This window comes from Eptesicus fuscus, chromosome 2 (genome assembly GCF_027574615.1).
Source record: "Eptesicus fuscus isolate TK198812 chromosome 2, DD_ASM_mEF_20220401, whole genome shotgun sequence".
NCBI classification, from domain to species: domain Eukaryota; kingdom Metazoa; phylum Chordata; class Mammalia; order Chiroptera; family Vespertilionidae; genus Eptesicus; species Eptesicus fuscus.
Genome location: NC_072474.1, coordinates 9047370 through 9061874, shown reverse-complemented (window position 1 = coordinate 9061874; position 14505 = coordinate 9047370). Strand labels below are relative to the sequence as shown.

Below are 14505 nucleotides of genomic sequence, written 5' to 3'. Positions count from 1 at the left end.
CTTGTGATTCGTGTAACAACTAAGTTCCAAAATAGCAATGTATGTATTTTAAGTAGTAAGCCCTGCATATATTCAAATAATCAAAATAATTTTATTTCAGTTTTCTACTGTGATTTTCCATTATGATTTACATTTAAGAAAATATCTAATTTAAAATCTTCCTTAGAATGAGGACTTCATGATGTTATCTAACTTCCCAGACCTAAGTTTTGGTCGTCCTAAGCTCTAGACATACCTATGTACTGATAATTTCCTAAAAGGTGGTATTTTATACTTTTCGGACTGTAATCATACATTTTTCACTTCCTATTTGTCTGGTGAATTCATCTTTCTTAAGCACTTACAGCTTACTGTTTTCTTGGGGAAACTTTTTCAATTCACCTAAACAGAAAGTATCTTTTGTCATTTGTGCCACCACTCTACCTATTTATTTATATTTTTCTTAGTACTAATAACATTTCTGTCTCCTGTGTCCTTTACATATCTGTCAGTTTCTGAGGCCTACAAATTCTTTTTATTCTTAATACCTAGGAATAGGGCTCAATGTTTATTAAACACTCAGCCATTCTTCTCTTTTTCTTTAATCCTCACCTGGGATATGTTTTTATTGATCTTAGAGGGAAAAGAGTGAGAAAGAGAAACATTGATGTGAGGAGGTCGGGCACATTCCCAGGTTGCAGGTTTGATGGGGTTCGTATAGGAGGCAGCCAGCTGGTAAATGTTTCTCTCTCACATTGATGTGTCTCTCTTTCTCTCTCCCTTCCTCTCTAAAATTAATTAAAAGGTAAATATATAATAAAAATAAGACACTCTACATTTTTTCCTTCCATTAGTGAACTGGGTCAAGTTGAGCTTTGTATCTATTGACTTTGCGTAATTTAAATTAGTTTCAGTGTCATTTACATACATTTGTGAAAGTTTAAAAATACAGGTGCCCATAGCCTAAATCAATTTTTAGAAACTTGGGGAAAAATTCATAATGTTGGAATATGTGATACATGGATAACCACATGTAAAGCCATATCTAATACTTACATTGAAGAGGTAGGTTTGGGTCAAAGGCTGGATAAGAATCTGAAAGACTTTAACTAAGGGGTTAGATTTTTAGCTTGACAACAGAATAAACCTACTGAAATGATTTTGGCAGGAGGGGCTTATCATATTTACTATTTTGTTTGAAAAAAATTTTATTTATTGGTGAGAGAGAGAAGGAAGAGAGAAACATCCATTTGCTGTTGCACTTACTTACACATTCATTGGTTGTTTTTTTATGTGACCTGATTGGAAATCGAACCCGAAGCTTGGCATATGTGGATAGTGCTCTAACCAACTGAGCTGTCTGGCCAGAATTTATTTGTACTTTTTGATAACGGTTTTGATAATAGTATTGGTTTGGGTATGAGAATTTTGAGACTAGGGGCCAGTTTATGTTTATCTAGATGAAAAGTGAGCAAGTTATGAAGATGTATTTAGAAGGTAGAATCAGTAAGACCTGATATTCAGTGGAATCTAAGTATTAAGTTAGGTAGGAAATTCCGAATGGGGAACTGATTTGTTGGCGTTACCTTTAATCACGATTTGAAATGTCAAGCGTGTTGATTTTTGCCTATTTTTTTTTTATATTTTATTGATTTTTTACAGAGAGGAAGAGAGAGGGATAGAGAGTTAGAAACATCGATGAGAGAGAAACATCGATCAGCTGCCTCTTGCACACCCCCTACTGGGGATGTGCCCGCAACCAAGGTACATGCCCTTGACCGGAATGGAACCTGGGACCCTTGAGTCCGCAGGCCGACGCTCTATCCACTGAGCCAAACCGGTTTCGGCGCGTGTTGATTTTTGGATGAAGATGACATAAGTTTCCAAAATGAGATAGTATAGATATTTAGCTCCTCAAATGGGTGTTTTTTATTAAAATTTGTATGTATGTAAATTAGTGTATGGGAATAAAATGAAATAAAGTTTTTTTTCAAAACACTCTTTGCTTAAAATTAATCTATATTTCTATGTGTAGAATGTTGGCAATTGGATATAGTAATGTGGAATTTAGGAGAAAGGTTTGGGCTTGAGTTACAGTTTTGAGTCATAGTATGCTTATTATTTCAAACAATATTGGCCAGAGAAATATATTTAAACTGTATTCATAAGATCAGCCAGAGAAATATAAAAAATAGAAGAAAATGCAGAGTGGAATCCTTGGGAATACATAGCACTTAGGCACAGACAGTAAGGGAGAACCCTAAAGGGCAGTCGGAGACTTGGAGGAAAGCCAGAGAGCCAAGGTGAAGGAGGCTCTAAAAGGAAGGTGTGGTCATCAACCTTAAATACTGAAGACATCATTAGGGTCGAGGTATGTAGCGGTGTCCATTTAATTTTGCATGTAAGATGTTCTCCATGACTTGAGAGCAGTTTTATTGGAGTGTTTGATCCAAACACCTGGATTCAGGAACAATTGGCAGATGGGCAAGGAAAGACAAACATTTGTTGGTCATTTATTAATGGTCATTTATAATTTAAATATGGAAACTATATTTGATTTTACAGTAACTTTGCAAGATATGTATTGTGCCATTTTACAGATGAGAAAACCAAGATTTAGAGAAGAAGAAAACTTTCCTTAAGCAACAAACAGTGGACAGAACCAGGATTTGAATTTATGCCTGTGCATGCCTTCTCTGTTCCATTGCAAAGGCAGGGAGAAAATGAAGATGTTTGTAGAGTGTTTTATCAAATAGTAGGTTTTTACTATAGGAAGAAAGGGTTTTGTGTTTTGGTTTCTTTTAAGTCGGCGGTCCTTTGAAAGAGTAATGTGTGATAGGAATTAACAGAATATATTTTTATTGTCTTCCTTTAGATTTAAAGAGCATGTACAGAATAACTTGCCTAGAGATCTTCTAACTGGTGAACAGTTTATTCAGCTGCGAAGGGAATTAGCTTCTGTAAATGGGCACAGTGGTGATGATGGTCCTCCTGGTGATGATCTGCCGTCGGGAATTGAAGACATAACTGATCCAGCAAAGGTAATTAGACTTAAAAATCCTTTAAGCATGAGAAAGTAAACTTTATCCCTTAACTGTATGTGTTGTATGACTTGTAGCTCATATAAAGTTAATTTCTGATTAAGACAACTGGAATTCTTTAGATGGTATGGTTTACTATGAGACATCTGGAAATAGCTTAGAAGGAATATTTTGCCTACATTGTGATGTACTAGCCATATCTATACTAATAAAAGGGTAATATGCTAATTAGACTGGGGCGACCGGGATAGTTAGTGGGCGACCAGGCTGGCAGGGGGGCAGTTGGGGGCGACCAGGCAGGCAGGCAGGTGATCGGTTAGGAGCCAGCGGTCCCGGATTGCAGGAGGGATGTCTGACTGCCGGTTTGGGATGGGGCCTAAACCAGCAGTCGGACATCCCCCGAGGGGTCCCGGATTGGAGAGGGTGCAGGCCAGGCTGAGAATCCCTGTCCCCCCTCGCCCCCCCACCCCCCTGTCCACGAATTTTGTGCACTGGGCCTCTGTTTAAAAAACATAATAGGAAATGGTTTGTTAGGAAATTGTTATAAATTTTAGTAGTGTTCATTGTACTTGCACAAAATTGAGTGACAGTTTAAACCCAACAGTATTCTAAGACTAAGTATGTGTGGATAATACTAAATGTAAGTAGTGATATTTTAAAATTTCATTATATAACTTGTGTAATTTTAAATTTTTTTCTTTTTCTTCCCAAGCTAATTACTGAAATAGAAAACATGAGGCATAGAATCATTGAAATTCATCAAGAAATGTTTAATTATAATGAGCATGAAGTTAGTAAAAGGTGGACATTTGAAGAAGGTGTAAGTGTTTTTTCTTTGTAATTGTCTTAAAAGTATAGCAATAATAATAATGTATTTTTCAGTTTCAAATAATGTCTACACTGCTACTTTTTCTTTATAATTTGCTTAATAACAAGGCGCTCTTCCCATTTGTTGCTACCATTATCAATTTTATCATTTTTCCATTATCAATTTTAGAATCTTACTAAATTTAGGCTTATAAGATATTTCTTTAATCTGAATCATACTTTTGAGAATTGTTCCATTTTTTTCAGTCCTTAACCAAGGATGTTTTTATTGATTTTTCTATAGAGGAAGGGAGAGAGAGAAACATGAATCCGTTGCCTCCCATATGAACCCTACCAGGGATTGAACCTGCAACCTGCGTATGTTCCCTGACGGGGAATCAAATCTGTGTGACCTTTCAGTGTACAAGACAACACTCTGAGTTACATTTCACATGTAGCAGAATACACCCATTTTAGGTGTACAGTGAAATGAGGTTTTTTTTCAAAATCTTATTTTTTTGTTTTTTAACAGCTTTATTAATACACTAGTGGCCCGGTGCATGAAATTCGTGCACATTAAAAGGGGATTAATTAGACTAAATAATTTAATATTGCTTATTTGTCCTTTCTCTATAATAGAAGTGTCAGAGATGAAAGAAAATTAGTAAAATGTATATGAAAACCTTCTTCCTGTCAAGAGTTTGGGGCACACCATGGGACCCAGAGTCAAGTCCACGCCCACCCACATGCACCTCAAAATCGCATGAGACCCAGACCTGGCCGGCCCCCGCCCCCATTGGGCTAGATCCAGACCTGGCCAGTCCCACCCTTGTCAAGCCCTGCCGGGCAGGGAACATAGCCTTAGGTCCCCTGGCCTGGCGCCAGGATGGGGGCCGTGGCCTGAGGTCCCCCAGCCCAGACCGGGGCGGGGGGTGTGCCTTGAGGTCCCCTGTCAAGCCCCGCCAGGTGGGGGACATGGCTTGAGATCCCCTGTCAAGCCCCGCTGGGTTGGGGGCATGGCCTGAGGTCCCCTGTCAAGCCTCACCAGGCGGGGGGGCCCAGCCTCAGGTCCCCCATCAAGCCCCAACGGCAGGGGGGTGCAGCCTCAGGTCCCCTGTCAAGCCCTACTGGATGGTGGGCGTGGTCTGAGTTCCCCCAACCCAGCACTGGAGGTGCACCCTGAAGTCCCCTGTCAAGCCCTGCCAGGCAGGGGGGCGCAGCCGCAGGTCCCCTGGCCCAGTGCTGGGGCAGGGGGTGTGGCCTGAGGTTCCCCAGCCTGGTGCCAGGGTGGTGGGTGTGGCCTGAGGTCCCCGACCCAGCACTGGGGGTGCACCTTGGGGGCATGGCCTGAGGTCCCCCAGCCTGATGCCAGGGCAAGGGGCATGGCCTGAGGTCTCCTGTCAAGCCCTTTGGTGGCGGGGGAGGGCGTAGCCTCAGGTCTCTGCTGATTGCTTTTTAAGGCTCCTTATGGGATCTTGGCTTCAGCTGTGGGTGCAGCCATCTTTGTGATGGAGTGATGGTCAATTAGCATATTCCCTCTTTATTAGATAGGATAATTCCCATATTATATAGTTCTTCCATTTAAAGTATATAATTTAATAGTTCATAATATATTCACAGTAAACAACAACTGTCACTAGGGTCAGTTTTTAAAATTTTTAAAAATTGATTTAAGAGACAGACAGACAGACATCAGTGTGAGAGAGAAACATCGATTGGTTGCCTCCCGAACATGACCCTTACTGTGTATGGGATGATGCTCCAACCAACTAAGCCACAGGAACCAAGGCACTACAGTTAATTTTAGAACTTTTTTTTCACCTCAAAAAAAAAACGCTTTTTACCCTTAGCTCTCAACCCCCTATTCCTTTACTCACTTGACAGCACCTAACCTTAGCCCAGCCCTAAAGTACTATTCATCTGCTTTCTGTTCTTATAGATTTCCCTGTTCTGGCCTTTTATATGAATGAAATCATATAGTACAGTATCCATATCCTCAGAGGATTGGTTCCAGGACCCCTGCAGGTATCCAAATCCTTGGATGCTCAAGTTTTTATATAAAGTGGTACAGTATTTCCATATAGGATACAGCAGGGTATGCCTACACATCACTTTGTTCATGTGGATTCACCATAGTGCTTGGAGTGGCAAATTCAAGCTTTACTTTTTTGGGACTTTCTAGGATTTTTTTTTTTTTTTTTTTAAATACTTTCGATCCGTGGTTGGTTAAATCCATGGATGCAAATCTTTGGATGTAGAGGGCCAACTGTATGTTTTTTTGTGACTGGCTAGTAAAATGATTTTTGTCAAATGTCTGTGCATTATAGTCACCACAAAATCAGGATATAGAACTCTTCTGTCATCCCAAAGATCCTGTTGGCCACTTTCTAGGCAGTAACCACCATCCCACTCCTAGGCCCAGGCAGCCACTGATTTTCTTTCTGTTCTGAAGGAGTAATTGTTCAATTTAAAAATAATCAAAGAGCCGAAACCGGTTTGGCTCAATGGATAGAGCGTCAGTCTGCGGACTGAAGGGTCCCAGGTTCGATTCCGGTCAAGGGCATATACATTGGCTGTGGGCACATCCCTGGTGGGGGGTGTGCAGGAGGCAGCTGGTCGATGATTCTCTCTCATCGATGTTTCTAGCTCTCCCTCTCCCTCTCTGTAAAAAAATCAATAAAATATATTTAAAAAAACAAAACAAAACAAAAATAATCAAAGAATAAGATTTCCTGAATATAAAAAAAAATTGTGTAGTTCTGCTAAAATCCTGTATAATAAAAGCCTAATATGCAAATGATCAACCTGCAGAATGAGAAGTCGCTATGACACACACTGATCACCAGGGGGCAGACGCTCAATGCAGGAGCTGCCCCCAGCCCACAGGTGTCAGGCTAGCCAAGGCGGGTGCCAGCGGTGGGGCCCCCTGATCACCCTGCTAGTAGCCTCCCACTGCAGGAGGCGACCCTTGGCGGCAGCAGGGGACAGGGCCGGTGAGTGGGCGGCACCAGGCCGGCCAAGGCAGGTGCCAGTGGGGGCCTCGATCGCCCCTCTGGTCGCCCCACAGATTGGCTCTGATCGCTGGCCAGGCTTAGGGACCCTACCCATGCACGAATTTCATGCATCGGGCCTCTAGTAACTAAATAAATGGAAAATACAGTCTATTTCTTCTGTTTGTAAAGCCTAAGGAATTTAAAGGCTTTTAATTTAAAATGTTGGTTTTTTTTTTTAAATCATGAGATATGATTATTAAACTTTTGGTATATCAGTAATTATAATTTAACACACAAAAATAACGTTACTGTAGTTATACATATTTTGGTGTTGGTGTTTGTTTACTTTAATTGCCATGTCACCTTATTGCAGATTAAAAGACCTTATTTTCATGTGAAACCATTGGAAAAGGCACAACTAAAAAACTGGAAAGAATACCTAGAATTTGAAATTGAAAATGGGACTCATGAACGAGTTGTGGTTCTCTTTGAAAGATGTGTCATATCATGTGCCCTCTATGAGGAGTTTTGGATTAAGGTAAGAAAATTATATGCTCTGAAACTTGAATATATTATAAACATTGACTAGTGACTAACCTTTTTTGTACTTCTGTTGAATGTTGTTCATATAACTATATCTGTTGCATTAGGAGATGGTCTGCTTGCAACCAGATTTGACTGCTGCATATGCCAACCTCGTTGCCTCTCTTCGTCCTTCCTTACAGAAACTAGTCTAGTGGTTCAATAAAGGTGCTGAATGGGTTTAAAAATAGAATTTTATCGTTCTGTCACATATTTAATGGCTGGTTCAACTGTGAATTATTCAGTATTTCCTCTGTTCTATATGTAGTATGCCAAGTACATGGAAAACCATAGCATTGAAGGAGTGAGGCATGTCTTCAGCAGAGCTTGCACTATTCATCTCCCAAAGAAACCTGTGGTGCATATGCTTTGGGCAGCTTTTGAGGAACAGCAGGGTAAGAATGAGGAAATAGTTGAATTTTGGGGGATTTTACTTCTGGATGAAGATACAGGAATTGAATGTTAAGGGATATTGTAAAGCAAATGTCAGTAAAATTTTTCTGTAAAGGGCCAGATACTAAATACTTTAGGCTTTGCAGGCTGTATGGCTTTTTCCCTCAAAACTCTGCCATTGTAGCCCAGAAGCAGCCATAGGTAATACATAAACGAAAGAGTCTGTTCCAGTTTTTAAAAATTAAAAACAGGCAGCCCAGCTGGTATGGTTCAGTGATTGAGCATCAACCTGTGAATCAGGTCCCAGTTCAATTCCTGGTTTCAGGTTCCATTCCCAGTAGGTGGTATGCAGGAGGCAGCCAACAATGATTCTGTCATCATAGATGTTTCTATCTCTCAAAAGAAAAAAAAAGTTTTTTTTCAATTAAAAAAAGAAACATTAGCCCTAACCGGTTTGGCTCAGTGGATAGAGCGTCAGCCTGTGGACTGAAGGGTCCCAGGTTCGATTCCAGTCAGGGGCATGTACCTTGGTTGCGGGCACATCCCCAGTAGGGGGTGTGCAGGAGGCAGCTCACCGATGTTTCTCTCTCATCAATGTTTCTAACTCTCTATCCCTCCCCCTTCCTCTCTATAAGAAATCAATAAAGTATATATTTAAAAAAAAAAAATAAAAACAATTAAAAAAAGAAACATTAGGAAAACAGGCAGAAGGCTGGATTTAGCCTGTGGGCTGTTACTTGGCAATACCTGGCTTAAAGGATATTTCAAAAGTTTAAACAAAAGCATAAACATTTAATTACTATTTCTAGGTAATATTAATGAAGCCAGGAATATCTTGAGAACATTTGAAGAATGTGTTCTAGGATTGGCAATGGTTCGTTTGAGAAGAGTAAGTTTAGAACGACGACATGGAAATATGGAAGAAGCTGAACATTTGCTTCAAGATGCTATTAAGAATGCCAAGTCGAATAATGAATCATCGTTTTATGCTATTAAACTAGCCCGACATCTTTTCAAAATACAAAAAAACTTGGCAAAATCAAAAAAGGTGCTTTTGGAAGCAATTGAAAGAGACAAAGTATGTATTTGTGTTTTGGGAATATCTTCCATGAAAAACCAGTGGTCATTTTTTTGTTCTGTTTTTTAATTTTCATTTTGGCAACTATGATGAAAGATTTGGTCTGTATGTAATATACTTAATTACTAAATGAAGACAACAGTCCCTCTAAACTGATGTTGCCATTCTTTAAAAAAATTTTTAAATTATCAATTAAAAGGTTGCAGACATTGTTACATTATATTTTCTCCACAATTTGAAATTGTATAGCAGATTTACTGATTATTAAGTAGAGTAGAGGATCTTGGGAGAACAAAAGCATGGCAGTTACCTACCCTACAGGAAATGTGGCAGTGAGATTATTCTCCTTTTCCAAAGTATTTCTTTTTATTTAACAGTTGATAGGAGGCAGGGTATGGGAAATAGCTCATATTTTACATTTTTTAGCTGATCCCAGGTCTGTATAAGACAGGTTTTATAACTGCTTCCTGCTGTTTAAGATAATTATCTACAGTTGTAAAGATTTAATTTACTGAGAAGTACAGAGATCATTTTTTTCATGTTTTAGTTTATATTTGTTATGGTAAGTCAAGCCACATTAAACTCAAGATAGGATATAGGACTTTATTTATTGCCATTGAACAATTTAACATATTGTATAGGAAATACTAAGATGATGTGCTATCAATGTGCTAATTAGTTTTTATTTATTCAGTGAATGCTGAAAACATTTAACACGAGTTACATTTTAATACGCAATTTTCAGTATTGAATTTTTCAAATTGAGACATCAAAATTAGGGCATTTTAAATATCTGTGGTCTAATAAAAATATCTTAGAAATATTATTAACGATACTACTTTTTACACAGGAGAACACAAAGTTATACCTCAATTTGCTTGAAATGGAATATAGTGGTGACCTCAAACAAAATGAAGAAAATATCCTAAATTGTTTTGACAAAGCTATACATGGTTCATTACCTGTTAAAATGAGAATTACATTTTCTCAAAGAAAAGTGGAATTTCTTGAAGATTTTGGTTCAGATGTTAATAAGTAAGATCTTAATCATATATTATTTATTTGAATATTAAATGAGCATTGATAGTTTTGGTTGGGAATTTGATGATTAGTACAAATTAATATATTATTAAATTTAAAATGTTTGCCTAGGTTACTTTTTCATCAGGTATATCTGGGGTAAATTCAGTTTTGCAAAAGTATGTATGTGCTTAACCATAGGACATACGGTTTTTATTTTCTTCCAAACTATTCTTAGAATTTTAGCATGGTAATTTAAACGAGTGGATGAGGGAAGGCAGGAAGCAGCAATGCCATGAGAAAGGAAATGGATTAAGGATTGAACCTTGAAACACAGAAACATTTGGTATATAGGCCACTAAAGGTGGATGGATTAATCAGGAAGAATGCCATTGTATTTCAGATTTGAAAAGAGGATGGACATGGTTCTGCAGATGATACCTAATGGCCTCATCTTTGTGCATTGTAAAAGGCTGAAAGTTGAGGATGGTACAGGGATTCACTCTAGGGGATTTGGGAAAAGGACAAGTTTAAGATTTAAACTTGCAAAATAAAAGAGTAGAAATTTATTAGAGTATTGCTGTGATTCCATTCTTACATGATTCTAGTAAGGAAATATCCCAGTTCCTGTTAGACATGTGCCTTCTCTAATTAATCTAATTTAGAGTTATTTCCATTGAAACAGCTGTTAAAATAATAGTTTTGTGTCTGTGTATTTACACGTGTGTGTATACATTCTTGATGGCTTAGTAAAATTTTAAACTAAATCATTTAACATGAGTTAACATTTTAATACATTGGTATATATGTGCTTGGCTTCAATTAAATGTTTTATAAGAATTATCTAATGTAAAATACATAACAATCTGATGAGGGGTATAGGTTCTGTTATTCTTTCAGTGGATGAAAAGGGGTTTAAAGAAAGATTAGGGATTTTTTCCAAGGTCACTTAGCTATTACATAGTGCATCTGGGATTAGTTATTAATATTTTGCCAGCTGGATTTAGAACGTACTTTATAGTCTGTGTTCTTCAGCACTTCATGTCCTGTATATTTAATGTCTTGTTTTGCATTGAAAAAAATTAAATAAAAGAAATGGAATATGTAATTCTAGCTTTTACTCTAGTTGGATGGGATGGTGATCAGAGTATATACATGTGTATGAGGTAACATATAACATTTAAGGCTCTGAATCAGAATGGATTTATCATCCTTCATAGGGGAGGTAGGGCTTCATTTAGTTAACTACGGGATACTGATAAAGCTGAGGAGAGGATAAAATGTAAAAGCAAGTTAAAATTCATATTCAAATAACATCAGCTTGATTGGAGGGTTTTCTGAAGTAGTAGAAGTGATACTGATTGTTCTGTGCTTTGAAAGCTAGCCTGAGTTCAGAGAACATGGAGTACACAATTGACAGTAGGAAACTATTAGCGGTTTTATTGAGATTAAATGACATTTTAATTTGGTAATAATATGCAGACAAATTGGAAGCTCAATACAAATATGCCAATTAGGTCCTTGCAAATACAGTTAAGGAGGACCTTTAGTATTGGGTAGTATGTTGTTGAAATTTTTAAAAAGGTATAATGTGAAAAGTAAATGAGCCATTTAAAAATTTAGGTAGAGTATAATGAATTGGTAAGAATTAATATTGCAGTCTGACAAATACAGGCTTAAATCCTAGTCCTGTCATTTACTGATTTGTGTATTTCTATTTTCAAACTTTTTCATATGGAGGTTGAGTCTCTGTATCGCCTAACCCACAGGTTGTTAAAGGCCTTAAGAAATTAGTCCATTTAAAGGGCTTGAAAATGAGTAAACATTTGACCTGAGATTACTGGTATTAACAATTTTACATGTCACATCAGAATTTTGTTAAAACTTCTCTTTTTAATCAATGGTAACCAGTTATACCGTAATTTTATATTAGTTCTAATTCAGTTTATCACATGGCCAAATTTTAAAAAGCATTTTATCCTAAATGCAGGTGTCTTCAATAGCATTGTTAAATTAGAAAGCATACAGATTGTAGAATTGCCAGGTCTCGGGTTGCACTGGACAAAAACATCAAGATCGTAGTCTTAGTTGTGTCGTCGATTCGAAGGCAGGTTCTCCCCATGTATTAGAAATGATATACTTGGCCAGCATCCCATCAGTTTTAGACAACTGTAGTAGAGAAAACACTTTGACAGTAGCTCATAAAAAATTCTGGGACTCCTGCTTTGGGTCATATTCTGACCTCTAAACCATTAATTGGTCCAGGGGTATAATGTTATTAGCCAGGCCTATATCTTTGAACCACATAGAGTGAAAAGGAAAGTACAGGGCAATGGTTTCCCAAAGGAAATAGCTAAAAAAAGGTAGTTGAGGACAGATTTGGCTGCTGGCTTTTTAAAATTAAATAAAGTCCATTGCAACCTATTTTGTTTTCCTAAGTAGAAATAAATAACTTTTAAAAATTAACGTTTTGGGTTTTATATATTTCAATGGATTTTTTAAATTCCTTCTCAGGCTTCTGAATGCTTATGATGAGCATCAAACACTCCTAAAAGAACAGGATTCTTTGAAAAGGAAAGCAGAAAATGGGTATGTACATATTTGTTGAATCAGGAAAGGATGTTTAAAAGACATTTTTTATTGTGGAAATGTCTTTAAAGAAAAATATTTATAATTTATCCTCACCCATGGATATGTTTGATTTTTTAGAGAGAAAAGAACAGAGAGAGAAGACAAATATTTTTAAATGTTACCTTTGCCAGGCCAGCGTGGCTCAGTGGTTGAACGTTGACCTATGAACCAGGAGGTCATGGTTCAATTCGCAGTCAGGGCACATGCCCAGCTTGTGGGCTCATTCCCCAGTATGGGGCATGTAGGAGGCAGCAGATCATTGATGTTTCTCTTTCTCCCTCTCTGAAATCAATAAATATCTATATTTTAAAATAGTTTCCTCTATGTTGTGGTAATTTATACTTTCATGATTTGAAAAAATTGTATACAACTGAGTGGTTGAGAACTTCAGTAAAATAAATGTACACAGGTGACATTTATCTATTTGTTACTTATTGTAAGAGCTGTTGAAAGTTCCAGTTTGACCTTTTATACAGATCAGAAGAACCAGAGGAAAAAAAAGCACACACAGAAGATACAACTTCATCCTCTACGCAGTTGATTGATGGTGATTTACAAGCAAATCAAGCTGCATATAATTATAGTGCCTGGTATCAAGTGAGTTTACATAATTATAAATGAATTTTTTGTTCATGTTATTAGAAAAGCATAAATTAGGGCAGTCTTTTTTATTTTAGAAAAAAACAGGTCTTCTGTTTCAGATGGTATAATTTATACTTTGTGGTTAAGTCTTAGAATTTCAACAGTGAATACGTATCTGTTTTCTTACACATATCTGCTTTAATTTTGTATGAGCTCAGCCATAATTCTGGTATGCTAACATGTTTGCTTTTTCCTTTCAGTACAATTACCAGAATCCTTGGAATTATGGACAGTATTATCCTCCCCCTCCAACTTGATGGGAAAATATAAATATCAGATGGAGTGTGTGGAAAGTTTAAAGTTATTTTTCTTCAACGAGAGATGTAAACATAAGCTTGTCATTTTGACAACTTGTCTTCCCTGTTTCTGTGTAACATATGATTTGTTTAGTATTAGGGAAAATGTCACTTAGTAGCTTACCACAGATACTATTTCCTACCATTTATAAAGTTTACTTTTTATTGGAGAACTATTTTTTTGATTTTTGCATTAAGTGGTCTAGAATTCTTTTGCAATGCATTTGCAACAGAGTTTTGTAGCCTTAAGGGTAGGAAAAAAACTGACTGCAAATCATGTCAGTGTAGTACAAGATTCTGAAAATATGTAAAGGGCTGGTTATTAAGGATTTACCTCCTCTCTGTAAAAGGAGAAAAAAAAACAAATCCCACCAAAAATAGATTTTTAACCTTTACTGACCAGGCTTGGTCTTCGTGTTTCAGTTGTCCCTATGAATTTAGATTTAACTGCAGAAAAGATACACTATTAAAATAGTATGTCATGGCATAGAGATTATAAATCAGAAAATCGAATGTTTGCATCCCTTTAAAAAATGAAAATTGTATCAAAACTTATGTTTCAGAAGACTTTGTATTTACAATATTCATGTAAATTTGTGAACAAGCTTTCATTTTGATCAAACTGATCATCTACATTTTTGTAATAAAACTGAAGACTCATCCACCAATTGTTATGAATTTATTTAGGGGATCACCTAGTATTAACTTTATATAAAGCTGTTATATTCAGCTATTAATCTTCTTGTCAGAATTTCTTAGACTTTTTATCTTTTTCATTCCTCTCAATCTCTGCTTTTTATCTTCTCACTGTACAGAAATATTTAAATACTAGTAGCCCATTTGCACGAAGATTCGTGCAATAGACCTTCATTCACCTGGCTGCCTGCACCAGTTTTCTGCCGGCACCGGGGACCCAGGCCTTGGCTGTGGCCACCGCCATCTGCCTTCTTTCAGGGTCGGGGCTTGGCCCCGGGCGGTGGCCTTGGGCTCGGCCGCACCCAACATCCCTGCTAAGGATCGAAGGAGCCGACCCCCAGTGGTTT

The 14505-nt window shown here is 37.4% G+C and overlaps 1 protein-coding gene and 1 non-coding gene across 6 annotated transcripts in view; both read left to right on the top strand.

Moving 5' to 3' along the window:
• The window catches only part of PRPF39 (pre-mRNA processing factor 39), a 32873-nt gene extending 18749 nt beyond the window's left edge, over positions 1 to 14124 (top strand). For 3 of the 5 annotated variants that reach the window (XM_008161039.3, XM_054725453.1, XM_054725450.1), the window contains 9 exons: positions 2855 to 3020; positions 3733 to 3840; positions 7194 to 7358; positions 7671 to 7797; positions 8605 to 8873; positions 9724 to 9908; positions 12408 to 12482; positions 13001 to 13121; positions 13367 to 14124. In XM_008161039.3, coding sequence (XP_008159261.2) covers positions 2855 to 3020; positions 3733 to 3840; positions 7194 to 7358; positions 7671 to 7797; positions 8605 to 8873; positions 9724 to 9908; positions 12408 to 12482; positions 13001 to 13121; positions 13367 to 13423 — 1273 coding nt within the window. In that variant the 3' untranslated portion in view covers positions 13424 to 14124. The remainder of the gene's footprint in view (positions 1 to 2854; positions 3021 to 3732; positions 3841 to 7193; positions 7359 to 7670; positions 7798 to 8604; positions 8874 to 9723; positions 9909 to 12407; positions 12483 to 13000; positions 13122 to 13366) is intronic. The other 2 variants (XM_054725448.1, XM_054725459.1) reach the window with 2 other exon arrangements.
• On the top strand, positions 8952 to 9037 carry LOC114229486 (small nucleolar RNA SNORD127). The gene has a single exon (XR_003615522.2). It is a non-coding gene; the product is annotated as a small nucleolar RNA SNORD127 (small nucleolar RNA).
• Positions 14125 to 14505: the final 381 nt, after the last annotated feature.